Below are 16,558 nucleotides of genomic sequence, written 5' to 3'. Positions count from 1 at the left end.
CGAATCCGCACCCACACCATAGTCAAAACCCGCCCTCACAACCTCCTCACACGGACCTTACCAAATTAGCAAATCAAATGGCCGAGTTATCGTTAATGGTAGCACAGAATGCCATGAAGTCTAATTATAGGCGTAACAACGGAGGAAAAGTTCGTAAAGGAAACGGACAAAAAGCGGATGCGAAGAATAGCAATAAAGGAAATAACGATGGTAGAAGAAAGAACAATTTTGTAAAGGGCGACAAAATATCAGTCTGCTCAATTTGTTACAAGAAGAACCACGGAGCATCTACCTGTTCGAATAATCCAAAAAATTCCAACCAGGGAAACGCCTAGATGGGCTCGCAGGCCAAAGTCAAGCCTCGCGGGCCATTTCCGAAAAGTCGGCGCGGGCCACACAGATACCACCACAATTTAAGTGTGATGGCAATCAAGAAGAGCAGGCAACAGCGGAAACTCTTAAGGACACGGACGCCAATTTTTTCACCCAGACGACCAATAATGAACATCGTGAACATGTTAGATTGGGAATAGAAAATAATAAACTGTTACTCAATATTCATGTGAATACAAACAGTCTACCAGCTATAATAGACACTGGTTCTAGTCTTAGTCTATGGTCAAGACGGGACGTACCCCCAAAATGTACGCTAATACCATTTCAAACTCGTATCAAGGGCATTGCCAACAAAGTTCTAACTTTAAAAGAAATAGCTTTAATTAAATTTAAAATTGGCAACACTACTTTCTCACATTACTTTCGCATCATAGATGCTGACTTTAATCCGATTTTCGGGAATGATATTCTCACAAGACTTTTCTCTCAAATAGACTTGGAGAATAAATCTATATCATTATACAGAAAACCTAGGAAACCTACGTTTCCAATAGAAAAGCAAGAATCGGAAGAAATGTCACGAGACACTATGCACTCTTTGCACTTGCAAAGGAATGCAAACGTCATCACAGCAAGTAAAGTTACGATACCAGCGAAATCACATTTCTTCTTTCCTGTATCGATTCAAAGAGAAACAATTCATGACGCTGCATTTTACATTACTCCATTGCAATCATTATTAGACCGATACGGCTTACAGGCAATGACCATGAGAGTACCGAGTAACGACCTCACATTACTCATTTCCAATCCCACGTCACGAATAATAACATTAAATAAAGGTACACCAGTGGCGTATACAGAGGAGGGCGTGGAAGAATTTTCATTTACAATAGAAGAAGACGAAAAGAAAGCGCATCAATTTCGTACTCAAGAAGAGATAAAGGAAAGATTAAGGCAAACTGCTAAATCTTTTAACATTAACCTTTTTGACATAAATCCAGATTTACCAGAATACCAGCGAATAGCTGTAACCAATTTATTGTATAAATACAGGGATGTGTTTTCATACAGCCCAGAGGATATAGGCTATTTTAGAGGATATGAACACAAAATTCGTATAGATAAAAGTGCGTCATTCCATCACCGTTCCCCACCGATTCCATTAGGGATAAGAGATCAAATTGATAAGCAGATACAACAGCTGTTAGATGCAAAAATCATAACGGAGACGCAGACTAGTAATTTCTCCTCACCTTTAATTGCAATCAAAAAGCCAAACAGTTCAGATTTCAGGCTTGTATTGAACCTCCAGGCATGTAATGTTTATACAAAATACCTAAGCATACCATTTCAAAATACAGATGACGTTTTACAGGTTTTAAAAGGGAAAAACCTGATTTCAAGTTTGGACATTTCCCAGTCGTATTTTCAAATAAAATTGCATCCAAAAAGCACTAAATATATGACTTTCGAGGTAAATCATACACGCAAAAGTTATAAATTCCTTAGATGCGTAATGGGTCATTGTTCCTCTTCCCAATCTTTGACTATAGTAATAAAAATGCTACTAGACGGCTTACCTAAACGCATAACCAATTTCGCAGATGACATGGTCATCGGTTCTTATACATGGGAACAACAACTTTCAGATTTGGAGCTTTTATTTCAAAAATTAAGGAAACACGACTTCCGAGCCAACCCCAAGAAGACGCACCTGTTATATAGAGAACTCCCAGTACTAGGATTCCTTGTATCCGGAGAGAAGATAAGCATCTCACCAAAAATCGCAAAGAAGATCAAGAATTTTAAAAAGCCAACGACCAAACGCATACTTAAGAGCTTTATTAGCCTATGCTCTTATTTACGAAGTCATATCAAGGACTTCACGACCAAGATAGAACCTTTCCAGCAACTTCTTACTAAAAATGCCAAATTTAAATGGACAGAAAAACATGACGAATTATTTGAGAAGTTGAAAGAAGACATTTTGAATGCCCCCTCTCTCTATCATTTCGACGAAAAGCTAGAGATAAGGCTATACACAGATGCATCCTCTCACCAGATTGGAGGGCTATTAGCTTGTTTTGATCCCAAAACTAACGAAGAAAGAATCGTTTCCTATTGTAGCAGACGTCTCACAAAAACTGAGATCAAGAGCTCAGTATGGCAAAAAGAACTGTATGCTATTATATATGCTTTACGCAAATTTAGATATTTCTTACTCAATCGTAAATTTAAATTGTTTACAGAAGCAAAATGTCTAACCTTTTTACGTAGTCACCCGGACAGAGTAGGGAAATACACTCGCTATAGACTTTTCTTAGCTGACTATAATTTTGATATCTGTCACATCGAAGGAAAGAAACATCCGGCTGATATCATTAGCCGCTTAGAGCAGAATAGCAGTGATATTTCAGAACCCATGGACCCACATCAGGCAATAGAAGATCTACATGCATACAGATCCAATTCATTAGAGGAACCTATTCTCCAAATAGAATACTCAGGATCTTTGAAGAACTTACGAGAAGAGCAGCGTAAGGATGACGCATACGCTGATATTATAACAGTTTTAGAAGGGGGAGAACCGGCTAAAAGTTCCACCACGAGAGCAGCCAAATATTTCCAATTAAAAGACAACATATTGTATCGAACACAAAAACATCCAGAACTTGGGCTACTTCATCTTTTGTGCATCCCGAAAAGCTTGGCAGGACATTGGTTCGAGTCTATTCATAAAGACCCGTCAGCTCCCCATTTTGGGTTTTCTAAGACATATAAGACTGTCCTTAACAAATATTACATGCCAAACATGAAATCATACTTGGCATTCAGAATCAAGAACTGTAGAGAGTGCCAACTCCTGAAAAAACTACCCAGAAAACAACAAGGTGAACTTCTGCATCACCCGATAGGCCATATATGAGAACGATGGATGTTTGACGCCTTAGGTCCCTATCCGCACGAAGAAGGAAAACCAAAATATGTTTTAGTCGCCATCGAAACAAGTACACGCTATATAGTGACAAAGGCTGTTAATGGGATTACAGCAGATACAATTGAACAATTCTTATTGGAAGAAATAATTCTGAAATTCGGCGCCTTTCGTTTCCTTCATCTAGACAGACATCCTGTGCACAGAGCGAAGAAACTTCAAAAACTAGCAGAGATATATAACTTTGAATTTAAGTTTTGCCCTGCTTTCAACCATCAAGACATAGGATTAGTCGAAGTTATGAACAAAACACTGCAGAATTCCTTAAAATTTTTCGTCCAACAAAATCACGAAACATGGCCAAAATTATTGCCTCATATTACTTTTGGTTTAAATAGTTTCGCTCAATTAGGAACGAAGAAATCCAGCTTCTTCCTCATGTTTGGATACGAACCCAGGACCATCAGCGATTGCAAACTTCAGATTACCCCTCAGCTACAGCTTGAACGGGACCAACTCGTAAAACTTCGAGAAAAGACACGGCATAACTTACTGAAGGCTCACGAACAACAAAAGAAGTACTTTGATAGAAGACATAAACAACAAACTTTTCACACTGGAGATAAAGTACTCATTTACTTTCCCTTTCGAAGAATTGGAGAGTCATCACAATGGACCGATAGATACTGCGGACCGGCTACAATAATTTCAAAACTAAACAATAATCTCTATCGAGTTCGCATGCCCCATAATTTCAGGGAGATAGAACAGAATATTTCCATTGACAGGATTAAGCCATTTCATGCAGCAGAAGAATACATATATAATGATAATGATGACGAACGCACCAGCTAGGAAGAAGGAAAGAGAAGATAAGAAGAGAGAAAACCAAGATCATCATCCTCTCAGCAGATATAAACGAGCGACATGCGAAGCGCACTCTTCATGCTTCAGCGGCAAAGAAGAAAAAAACAACAAAGAAATAAAACATGGAATAGAAGAAAACAAGATACAGCATATGATGCAGCTAACTATTTGAAGTGACCAAATCTAGTACCCACCTTAGTATTCAAATCTCAAGCAATCCCTTGTCTTTTTTTCTCACTCTTATAATTCCTAACCAACCTGCATTCTGTCATATAAATAAGCATACATACATACAATTTCCTTCAGTGAACAAAATTGCAAGCCAGCATTTTCTTTCGACTTCGAGCGAACGAACTTCACAAGGCCAGCTATAACATTTTTATCTTCGCTCCTCTGCTGAGTATCATGTAACTGTCACTAACACATTAACCTACATATACAGAGCGTTCAGAAAATCAGGACTTTTGATTGGCAACCTTTTTTCGCCGTCACTACAATTATCAATGTAATGACTTTAGCCATTCTCTAAGTATGTTCTGTCACCTATTAACTAGTACTAGCCTGAACTAGACCAATATTCGAAACCTTTTATATAATAGCACTCTTTGACGTGCGAACTTCATAACATATACTACGGACATTACCATCAGTGACGTAGTTATAACTATTAACTGTAATCACCAGAGCTTCGACAGCCTCTCCTTTGAGGGAAATGACGTGCCATACGGATCCTGCTTAGCTTAAGAGGACAAACTGTCAGTGCTCAACTTCAACTTTATTACTTATGTGATAATATCTCAAACAGTGATATCAGTGACCAGTGCTTTTTAACTTTGATTTTGTGTTTCAGTGTTATAGTGTTTTCCAGTGTATACTGTGCCCAATGCAGACTCCACGTGCTGGCACAAACACGAAAAAATAATCCAGTGGCTTATTTTTTTTCTACGCCCCGGGGGTGTAAGGATCCCCACGTTGCCGTACCAGGCAATAACCACGTGTGAACTACATGTGTTGATAATAAACACAAACAAACAGACGACGTTCCCGAAGAGGAGTCTATCACCATCGCCATCAGTCGGAAGGACGAGTACCCACGATGGAAGCCGACAAGACAGAATAAAAAGGACCTGCACACCTCAACCAACATCAATCTTCACGGATTGATCACAACACCTAAAACCCCTCTCACGACGCTTGGTCACCGAGAGGTACCTATCCTTATACCCACGACGCACGGTCAACGGGTTCCTATCCTCTTTCTCACGACGCACGGTCACCGAGAAAGAGAAACCTAATCTACACCCCTCTCACGACGCACGGTCACCGAGAGTACCTAACCCCAAGGCCCACGACGCTTGGTCACCGGGCTCCTATCTAATCTCACCTAAATATTAGAGGAAATTCTTACTATAATTTGTGTACATAAAACTTTTGTAATAAAAAGGTGAAGGGAAAAGTCCAAATCCCGAGTACATTATTTGCTCTACCCGAGAAATCTTTACAATATTATCTGTTTACTGAATAATTCGTAGTTCAAAATCGTTAAGTGAATACTTGTTCAAGATTGTCAATTGAGTTTTTGTTTCTTGTGATTTTTAGTAGAAAGTACATACCAATTATTTTCCCTTACTCACAAATTAAGAAGAGATGGAAATCTTACTATCGAACTACAAATTTAATCCATTCATCTTTATTCTACAGGATGGATAAGCAGAAAACTTTACTTATCATATCATTTATGTAGCTGGGGCCACGGTGACTCATTGGTAGAGCGTTCACCTTTGGTGCATGGGGGTCTTTGGTCCGTCCGAGCTCGCCCAAAGTGAACTTTGTGGTGGACAAACACCGTCTGCATGGATTTGTTCAGGGTTCTTCCGTTTCCTCCTACTTTCTTCATTCCACCATTTCCTTCATTTCTCATCTACACCGTCTCCATTAGCCAGCCGGCATAACCGGGGAAAGTAAAACTTTAAGATTTCATTTAATTATTTTATGTAATTTAGCAGCAAGTTCCTTTTTCTTAAACCTAAAGAAGAGGTGAAGACTGTCTCAAAACTATTCACGGATTTTATGGTTTCTAATCTTTTAACGTATGAGAATATTTATTTTATTGTTGATGTCAATAACGATTTTATTGTTTTTTTTTTAATAATAAATTATTTTTCTTACTGAAGATAAGCTTTAAAAGTCTTCAGGTCCCACATACATTCTTCTGGTAATTCACGGTTTCGCACTGTATTTTTGTATTTCCACTGAATACTATTGTTGCAAAGATGAATTGATTCATGGTAATTCTTTAGATTAAATGCTTTGGAACAAAACCGTAAGTAGCAATCCCTAGGAAGAAAAACAAATCATGTAGAAATATAGTTTAGCAAGTTAATTATAAATTCTGATACCATACATCCTTACAGCGAGTATTATTATACATAAATTTTAAGAAATAATTGAAAACTTTCTTTTCCAGAATAATAACGGCGGAGTTTATGTCTTACATGTAAACACTCATAGCAAGTGTACCCACTACCTTATGTTGCATCGTTATGAAACCGCCTAGTTTTTAACCATATAAGTATTTTTGAAGCATGAACATAGTGAGTAAGGAAATTAATAATAATAATAATAATAATAATAATAATAATAATAATAATAATAATAATAATAATAATAATAATAATAATAATAATAATAATAATAATAATAATAATAATAATAATAATGTTTATTAAGCAACAAACAGCATACACAGCAACAAGTGCGCCCAGACAGCAGGTCATCATACATGTAACATATATACACAACAAAGTCTTAGATTATATTTAACAGGAGGGAAAATACACCAGCAATACAAGCTACACATGCGGTCAATATTGTAAAAATAAATAAAATGAACATACAAAAAGTTTTAGAAATATTACATTCTGAGATCGGGTTCCCTGGAAAAAGTTATACCTTGAGTTTTGTCAGTATTCAAAGGCAGGAAATTATTCTCTTACCATTTAACTAATATTTCAATGTTTTCTTGCAACATAACTTGATCATGAACAGTAGACCCTATTAATTTCATTAAAGAGTTTAGTGTCATCAGCATACATCAAATATTTACAGGTTAACTTTTCAGATAGATCACTTATATAAAATAAGAACAGCAAAGGACCAAGATTGGAACTCTGGAGTACACCAGATGTTATATTATAAATGAAGGGAGTATAGCCATTATACCTAACTCTAAATTTCCTGTTACTTAAATATGAATCTAGCCATTTAATTATATGATTTGGCAATTTATACTTGTACAGTTAACTTATTAATAAATGATGAGTCAGTGTATCAAACGCTTTTGCAAAATCAAATTAAATAACATCAGTCTGACCACCAGATCGAATAACAGAAAACTGATTATGCACAAAATTGCACATTATTATTATTATTATTATTATTATTATTATTATTATTATTATTATTATTATTATTATTATTATTATTATTATTATTATTATGCTCTTCAACAGCGAACAATATTTGCGCATTTTTACCAAGAAGTCCTTTGTAAAAATTAAAAAAAGAAAATGATTTGCGTCTACAGTTGCGTAAGCGCTACAACCGTACCTATGAACACTGGGCATATGTCAAGGAACTTCTACTTCCCAACGTGGAAAATGTATGGTTGCAATCACCTGATAGCCGCAACTCTATTTTCATAATACGTATTCTCCACTTTTCTTTTAGTAGAGTTTGATTTAACCATCTCTACAATTAATGGAAGCAGTGGGTCCTGACAACTTGTATGAAAGAAAAGAATCGTTGATAAAACATACATACGCTTTGCAGCACGACGTTGTAATACATTGGAATGAATTCGAGTTATTTTAACGAGAGTAGAGGGTACTAGAGGATTGTCTAGACTGAGTCTGATAGTGAGTGGTACTTTTTAATTCTACTAAAAAGTTCTTATATATTGCAAATATATGTGTGTGTGTGTATAAATACACAGGGTGCTGAAAAATAACCGCACCAAACCGGAGGTGATTTCTTATATAAAACGAAAGAAAAAAATTCTAATAAACACGGGTGGAAAAGCGCCTCCTTTTAGAGTTATGAACCACTGAAATTGTGAAGTATCACGTTTTAAAACGTGTTAGCTTCACAACTATGGGACCTACAACGGTTCAAGGAATTACACAGGAAATAAAACACTATCTAAATATTCATGTTTCACAATCCTTCGGTACCGGCACAATGAGTACTTAATTATTACTTCATAGTTACCCGTACCTCGACTTCCTTTACACGTTTCATTGCAGAGGATCCTGAAACGTGAATATTTGGATAGTATGTATACTACAGTAGTTACTTTACAATTCCTCGAACTGCTATCGATTGGTCCTATAGTTTTTAAGCTAGGGCGTTTTAAAACGTGGTTTTGCAATTTCTGCTGCTTATAACTCAGAAGAGGAGGTGTTTTATGACCCACGTTTATTATTTAAAAAAAATGATCTGCGAGAGTTTGGTGGTATTATTTTTCCGCAGCCTATATATGGTGTGTGTGTGTGTGTGTGTGTGTGTAGGAAGAGTGTCCATATAGGAAGAGAATATGGACGTGCTTTTGTTTTTAAACCCATAAATGAAATAGAACATCCGTAACTATTAAAATATACTTTTAGCCTTACAGTGTATGCTACACTTATTTTATTTAGGTACCTCGTTATTGAAATTTGAATCAAAATAACTTTTAAACCTTCGTTGAGTAGTAAACCTAATTGTTCACTGTGTTTAAAAGTGAATACAGATGTATTCCTATTCCCTCTTATGTTTCCGCTGGAATTTCTGTAATTCCCTCCATTAGTGCAGCATACACATCCTAGGTTAGTTAATAAGACATTTGGTTTAAAGCCCTGTCATATTATGCTCTATTGCCTGTTTATCTAATATCGCATCAAACCCAAACTCGTATAGTTCAGAATTTAACTTAAATTTTCTCCTTAATTAATCATCTTACACCGATGACTTTTATTACCTTTTTATTAAATTTTTATTACTTTTATGCTTTCATTTCGTATGATTCTGTATATTTTTCCGTATTTTGTATTTCAGTGTCGCCATCTGCGGCACTTAACCCTGAAAGTTTACCTGTTGCCTAAAAGTATTGTACCCCTTCCTATTACTTACAAATTGTGTTTATTGCTAATTATCAATAAAAAAAATAACGTCGTTTAAAGTTTATCAAGTTTGATTTGATATTGACAATTTCGATTGATTGATTTTGATACCACTTTCCATAGACTCTTCTATTACAGAACGCTATTCAGGTTATTTTTGACCGATTTTCAAAGTGTACTTACCATATGAAAAGTCGTACTTCCGCCGCCAGTTGTGTTCTGTTGACTATTAGTATTATGGTCTATCGTCTGACCTCACAATTTCAACTATAATAATTCACGTTTGACTATAGGCATAGGAATTCATTCCACTTTTGCCTGCAGGTTTCTCATAAGAGGGAATAAGGGTTGCTTTGTTAAAGACGTCGTTTTCACAGCGTAATTAAATGCGTAAAATCTACTGAATTGGTGTCACGACTTTTTACAGGAATATATTGAAAGGAAATAACGTAGATGCCAGTTTCCTGCTCCATGTTATGATAAAACTGGAGGAATAATCTTGAGGTATGGTTATTCGCTTTGTCTATGTCGATGCACATTTGGTTTTCGTTGATTCCGTACAAACGAGGAACATTTTCCCTATAGATTGGGGTGTAATAGATTTCTGGAATTATTCACCTTGAAGTTTTTGTCCACCTCATGCATATCCAACTTTCCTTGTAACAGTATTTAGCAGTGATCATGATTCCTTGCCGGAAACTTGCTCAGCATCAACACTAAAACTTGGTACGTTCCTTTCCTGAGTTATGGTGCACAATTGCTAGAATATTACTATTACGCATAAGATTAATATTAACTTATCAAATATGACAACTGTCTTTTATTTTGACTTCGACAAATATTTTTTGAATAGTTTGCAGCAGTTTGTCCTACGTTCAGCAATGTAGCGCGGGATGGGGTTGTGAACCCATGTGCCTTATGTACTCACTGCAAAACAAGAGGGCGAATGACGTGGCTAAATGGACTGCACCAGATTTAATCTCTGAGACCTCTCACAGTAAGGTGCTAGATTCCCATGGTCTTCCAGTTGGCGAAGCACCTCAGGTGACATTTTCAAAGGTACCGTAAGACGGAATTACTTTGCACAAGATATAAGGAATTTCATAGAAAATCGCATGTAACTTACAAACGTAATGATCTAGGACACTGTAGTTTAAACATATAATAGCTAGATATATAAGGAAAATATTCGTGCAAGTGCATTAGTAAACATTCAGTATGACCATAGTTATTGAAATATAAACTTTGGTACAAAGTAACCCCTAGGTTGGGACGCTTTGCACAACATACAAAAGAAGTATGTTCAACATAGGAAATAATGTTTATGTGCAATGTTTTCCCTTCAGTATTTATACATTTTACTTCCTACACAAAACTGCGTGCAGTCTACAAATATTGATATTAAAATGATGGTACCAGTATCAGTACTTAGTATGAATTATCGAAATTTGTAAAGAAAATTAAGTATTTTCTAGTTCCGGCACAGGAACAACATTCTGATAATTTACCATATGCCCCACAGAAATGCCAACTCAAGTACGGAAAAGAAATTCCCGTGAACTGATTTGCCTTGGTTGCTCTTTATATCCAAGAATATCATCCCAAAGGTAATCAGTGGAATATTTACGGTGTTTGAGGCTTTCAGGCTGAAGCTCACCCAAATTACATTATTTCTTTTCTTTTTATTAAAAAAAATCTAATGTTAGTCATTCCTGTGCGTATAAGCTTCAAGCCCCCCCCCCCCGCCCAAAGTCTAGTGACTTCTAAAAGAAAAGCTAAGGTTTTATGAGTGAAGCCCCTATCAAATTATTTTCTGGGTACACCACTGTTTGTAATTTATTTTTCAACAAGAAATCCATTTCGGCATCTCCCTAAACAGGAAATTTACCTAAAATTAGAAGGCAGAAGGTACCAGCAGTAGTAATTTCCTATCTAAGGGATTACTTTGGACCGCTGCAAAGTAACTTTGATTAGAGGCTGAAACTGCCTTATCCCAGTTTTGTTTTTTTATTACTTTAAAACGTTTCACAGTTCAATTTCAACTATTGCTTCGAAATCCTATTATACACAGTAGTATTCTACGAAACTGACTTAACTTTGACGGAAATTTTTGTAGGTGATATCTTTCAAATTTTGTTGGCCTTTACAATGACTGCTTTCCATGCCTCTACAACTACAAACCCTCTGGGTTATTAGAACTGATGTAAACCGCCAACATTAAAGCCAAAATACAGTTAGATGCCCTATCTTACGGTGACAGTTGAAACTTTCTCTTTACAGTTTCACCGACAGAGGACTGTGAAACTCTTCTCATATTTTGTGCAAAGTTACCCCCGATGTGCAAAGATGTTTTACGGTACTCTTGAATGAGCCTCTGTTGTTGGCGAATGTTTCTGTGTAGGACACATTTATGTTTGCTTGGCCACGAAATCTTGAGCTGTGGTCACTCTGAAGAGTAAACCATTTCCCTGAGTTTCACTTTTTGGAATTGTGACAGAAATGTCCATGGAAAAGATCCACAATGTACCTTTTCCAATCATTTCACTTTCAACGGCATTTCACTAGCACCGACTTGCACACGACATACAGGCACCCGCAAGTTGAAACACAGCATTGACAACGACGCTGGTTTTATCGGTCGAATATAAGCCGATCAGACTTATGTATACAGTTTTGGTGAAATTATTGTTTACATTCAACGGAGAAGACAATATAACCTAAAATATTTTCTTAATAATAATAATAATTCGAATAAAACGAATATTCCTTACTCATTGTAATGTTCCAGTTTCAGAAGCCATAATGTATGCTCCTAGTATGTAGTTTAAATGAAGAGTATGTATGTAGTTAAAATGTAGAGATGAACTTACATTTTATCTTCATGTTTAAAGCACTTACCTGTACATCCAGATCTGTAGAGGAAAGACACCAGTTACAAGGAACCATTGGCGAATATCAAACTTAGTGTTGTATATCAAAAACGGTTTCTCTGAAACAGAAGACATATTCTTGCTACTATTCACAAATTATCTTAACAAAATGAGTCATTAAATAAGTGGCAAATGAACAAAATACGAATGAAAAATGTGTGCGACTTGCAATAAATACAGAAAGTAATATTGAAACGCAAAATACCTTTAAAGAAATTTTTAATAATAATTATTTGTATACTAGGTATACAAATATGTGTAGGTGTACTAGGATATGTGTAAGTATATCTTAATAAATTTCAGACATCTGCACCAAATCATTGATCTTATCAGTATAAGTAGAAAAGTTGGTAATACTTGTATGTTGATTTTGCGACAGAGAATTTTGACAACACTCCAATAAAAATTTAAATTGCGTAGGAAGACATGGGATTTCGTTAACGAGATCCAATGGCGGGTTCAGTTGTTAGTTCTACATAGTGTCAAAGAGCATCTTACATTTACAATACGATAAAAACTTCTTAAGTATAAAAGTTTTACAATTCTACTTTTACTTAAAAATTATCTATATCTGATTTGACTTTCAGAATATTTAATTGCACTGTTTAATAATTAAATAGTATTTGAAGTAGTCTGTTTCTGTGCAGTTGTTTACTTTTTTTTCAATCTATATATTTTAAGTAGGTATTATTTACTTTCTTCTTTCTACTACAAAATTTTAAGGTGTAGAATTAGGTTCTGTTTGCCAACATACGAAATTAATATTAAATTATTAAATATTACAATAGATTATTAACATAAAATTAACAATAAATTATTAACAAGAAATTATAAGAAATAAATTCAATAAATTAAACAAATGGATAACGATATTTGACTCTTGTAATTTCATCGTGGAAAGCGTAGCATCAGAAGCGGAAGCTTCAGAAAGAGAAGAAAATAGCAGAAAATCCGATTCAAAGTAGCTCGTAAAGTGGGATCCAAATTTTCGGAATGTCGAAAAACACTATCTGCTGCGCTTTGAAGAAGCTTGGTTTGAAGAGTAAAACTTCGAGGCTATGTAAAACCTCTATATACCATCAAACAACTACAAAATATTCCCCAAAGAATGTGCATCGCAGCAAAGTGCTGAAGGGTGATATTGTCATAATTATGGTCGACGAAAAGCACTTTTTGTTTGCAAACAGTAATGATGGAACAAACCATAATTTTACGTTGCAGACAAGCCAAAGGTCTTAACATGGTGCATGATACCAACAAAAGGTACCTTCAGTTTTTTCCTGTGCTCACGAAAAGAAGCACACCTGAACACGAATGCGTATATTTCAAAATGAGTGTCAAAATTGCGTGCGTTTGTCAAGAAACATAATCAGCACGACAAAATCCTACTTTGGCCGGATCTTGCTTCTTGCCATTATGTCTTGAAAACGTTCGATTGATTGACAGCTAGCAATATACCGGTTGTACAAAAGCATGTTAATCCACCCAGTGCGTCGCAAACTTGTCCAGTTGAGAGAGTAAGGGCAATATTATCGCGATTGGTGTACGCCAATGGTTAAGAGGCAACGTTACGCGAACAGTTACAACGACGGATTCTGTATTGCCCGAAATAATTAACATAAACCTTCTCCAGCGCATGATGTCAGCGTTCGTTGGAAACTGCGAAAAATTTAGAATAAATGTGAATGTTGTAATAAACAAGGCATGATTTCTTTCTGTTTCTTTCCTTGCTTGTAATAATGGATTGCAATTTGTGCCGCTATTTCTGATATAAACATTACATTGTAGTTTTTACATATTCGATGTGGCCATTCGGGTATTCAATTAATAGTGGATACTTGTAATGTTGACGGTATCAAAAGTCAATTTGCATTTATAGAAGTTTACTTCAATCAAATTCTGAAACGAATACAATAGCTTAGAACTCTCGCATTAGAACTATTCCAATGAGTAACAACGGTAATTTCTCAACAGACAACTGACGAAGGGTTTACGCGAAATACAGAATTAATTGTTGTAAAAGATCCAGGGTTGAAATTTGTATCAGATGTAAATCAAGTGGTTCAAGAAACAACGAATCAAATCTCAGCAAGTGACATTTAATCATTGAAATGCTGTGCCCTTACATCATTGAAATATTGTGAAGTACATATTTTTCTGTTCACAAAAGTATTAAATACAGGTAAAGAAACTTGTAAATACATAATTGCTCATTACAACTCAGAAATTTAGTAACTATGTGCCTGAGTTTGGAGGTCAACAGTTGTTTTAACGTGAATAAAAGGAATAATCCTGTGTATTGGTTTCTTCAACAGTTACAACAATTTTTGTACTTAATTCATTCAGTTGAATACGCTCATTTTCACTAGCTGATTTAATAAACTTTCCTAGTACAAAGTAGTATTAGATTATTGGATATTTACCTCTGTACTGCATATTTTAGTGCACTCTACCTCTTTACTGCGTATTTGTACAATTTCTATTGAAGAATTGCATCCATTTTTTGATTTTTTTAGTGTATGTAAATTCGAAGTAAGTTTATACAGCAATATTGTAATATTTTACTCTGTGATACTAATTTTTAAAGAATAAAGAAAAAAGAATCGCAAAATTTTTAAATGATACTTTAAATGATACTTCCCGTAGAAGTTGACTTTCCTGAAGGAAGCATTTTGATCTACCAGATCTCTTATACATAAAACTTACCAATATACTTCTGCACTATGTGTTGTTTTCTATTGTAATTTAGTATGCTTTTGATAAACGCATCTCCCATCTCGGAAAATATTACGATTCCATTGCCACGATTGCTATGTGAAGGTTTCATTATCCACACATTCATATAGCCATCGATATCCCATTGAGTCCAATGTTGTTTAACTCTTTCAAGCACATCGACTATCGATTGAAAATGTGCCTACAAAATTATAATTATAAAGAAAAGTATAAATGTTTTAGAAAACTAAAATATATGAAAAAAAGTGTGCAACTTTTGAAAATGAAATTTAATGATATCAATAGGTGTTATAAAACTATCTAATTATTAGTTTATTTAAGTATTCCCTAACACTTCCTTCTACAATTAACTAAAACGAGAAATTGTGAAAGATTAATTTTATTGTAATAGTCATTTGATTTACTACTATGCATAAAATAAATTTATTACTGTTCGTCTTCAAATAGATAATACTGGTACTTTCGCATCATTTTATAGTGAACAATTTTATATTTTCAAGTTCTATATGTTGTACAATAAGGTAAGTATTAATTAATTTATAGAAAATAAGAAGACAAAATAAACATTATTATTATTATTATTATTATTATTATTATTATTATTATTATTATTATTATTATTATTTCTCAGTAAAAACTCAATGCGAGAAATAATACAACAGGAACAAATTATCATCCTGATTCAGTGATAATGATATGAATTTACAGCATGTTCTAAGATTTGGCTATGTTTGCTGTATCATAATCTGAAGGCAACCTAATAATACTAAGGGGAGAAAGCAATCAGAATAATTTGCTGCAGGATTCGAACTCAAAATTTCGTAATTTTTAAGGTAGAATATAAACCATTTGCCTAGATCCGCAAAGTACGGCAAAAGAATTTGAAATATGTGTTGCAAAAGAAAATAGCAATCTTCTAATAAACTTGTTAAAAAAATATTTTAAAAAATAAAATCCTTGTTTTACGTCCTACGATTATGCCGGTTAGGCTAAAGGAGATGGTGATGATGAGAAATGAATGAAATAGTGGAATGAAGAAAGTGGAAGGAAACGGGAGAACCCCGAGAAAACCCACGCACAGTGTTTTTTTTACCAGAAAGTTCACTTGGCGTGAGCTGGTATCGAACTAAAAATACTATGCACCACAGGTGAACGCTCTACCACTGAGCCACCGCGGGCTCTCTAATAAATTCGTATGATTAAAATTAGTGATTCAGGCATTCCTTTTACGAATATTTTATTCTTCATGAAAAATATATTCCTTGATTAGTCACATCAAATATGTGACACATTCAATAGCTGCGTCATGTAGGCATTATAAAATAATGGTCAATTAATAATTCACATGAAAAGACACTTTATAAAAAAGCAAAAAGGTCTACTTACATGCAAGAAGTATTTACGTTTTGACTGAAAACCATTTTCAAATTCGGAAAATATTAATAAAAGAACAAAGATCATAAAACAAAACTTAGAACTCAGAACTTTTCGTACCTTATCTCGTACGTATCTTAACTCATATTGAATCAGTTTCAAAAGTACGCTCTTAGTCTCGCATAATTAAAAGTGTTATACATATATAGATAAACTAC

General features: G+C 34.8%; 1 protein-coding gene across 4 annotated transcripts in view; it reads right to left on the bottom strand.

Annotated features, from left to right (window-relative positions):
• The window catches only part of LOC145692920 (tubulin glycylase 3A-like), a 60,935-nt gene that overhangs the window by 28,617 nt on the left and 15,760 nt on the right, over positions 1 to 16,558 (bottom strand). For 3 of the 4 annotated variants that reach the window (XM_081768476.1, XM_081768478.1, XM_081768477.1), the window contains exons 6-8: positions 14,937 to 15,147; positions 12,199 to 12,289; positions 6,311 to 6,478 (exon numbers count right to left, since the gene is read on the bottom strand). In XM_081768476.1, the coding sequence (XP_081624602.1) occupies positions 6,311 to 6,478; positions 12,199 to 12,289; positions 14,937 to 15,147 (470 nt within the window). The remainder of the gene's footprint in view (positions 1 to 6,310; positions 6,479 to 12,198; positions 12,290 to 14,936; positions 15,148 to 16,558) is intronic. The other variant, XM_081768479.1, reaches the window with a different exon arrangement.

This window comes from Thermobia domestica, chromosome 8, assembly GCF_964235325.1.
Source record: "Thermobia domestica chromosome 8, izTheDome1.hap1.1, whole genome shotgun sequence".
NCBI lineage: Eukaryota > Metazoa > Arthropoda > Insecta > Zygentoma > Lepismatidae > Thermobia > Thermobia domestica.
Note: the sequence above shows the minus strand (reverse complement) of the source record. Positions and strands in the feature narration are given on the sequence as shown.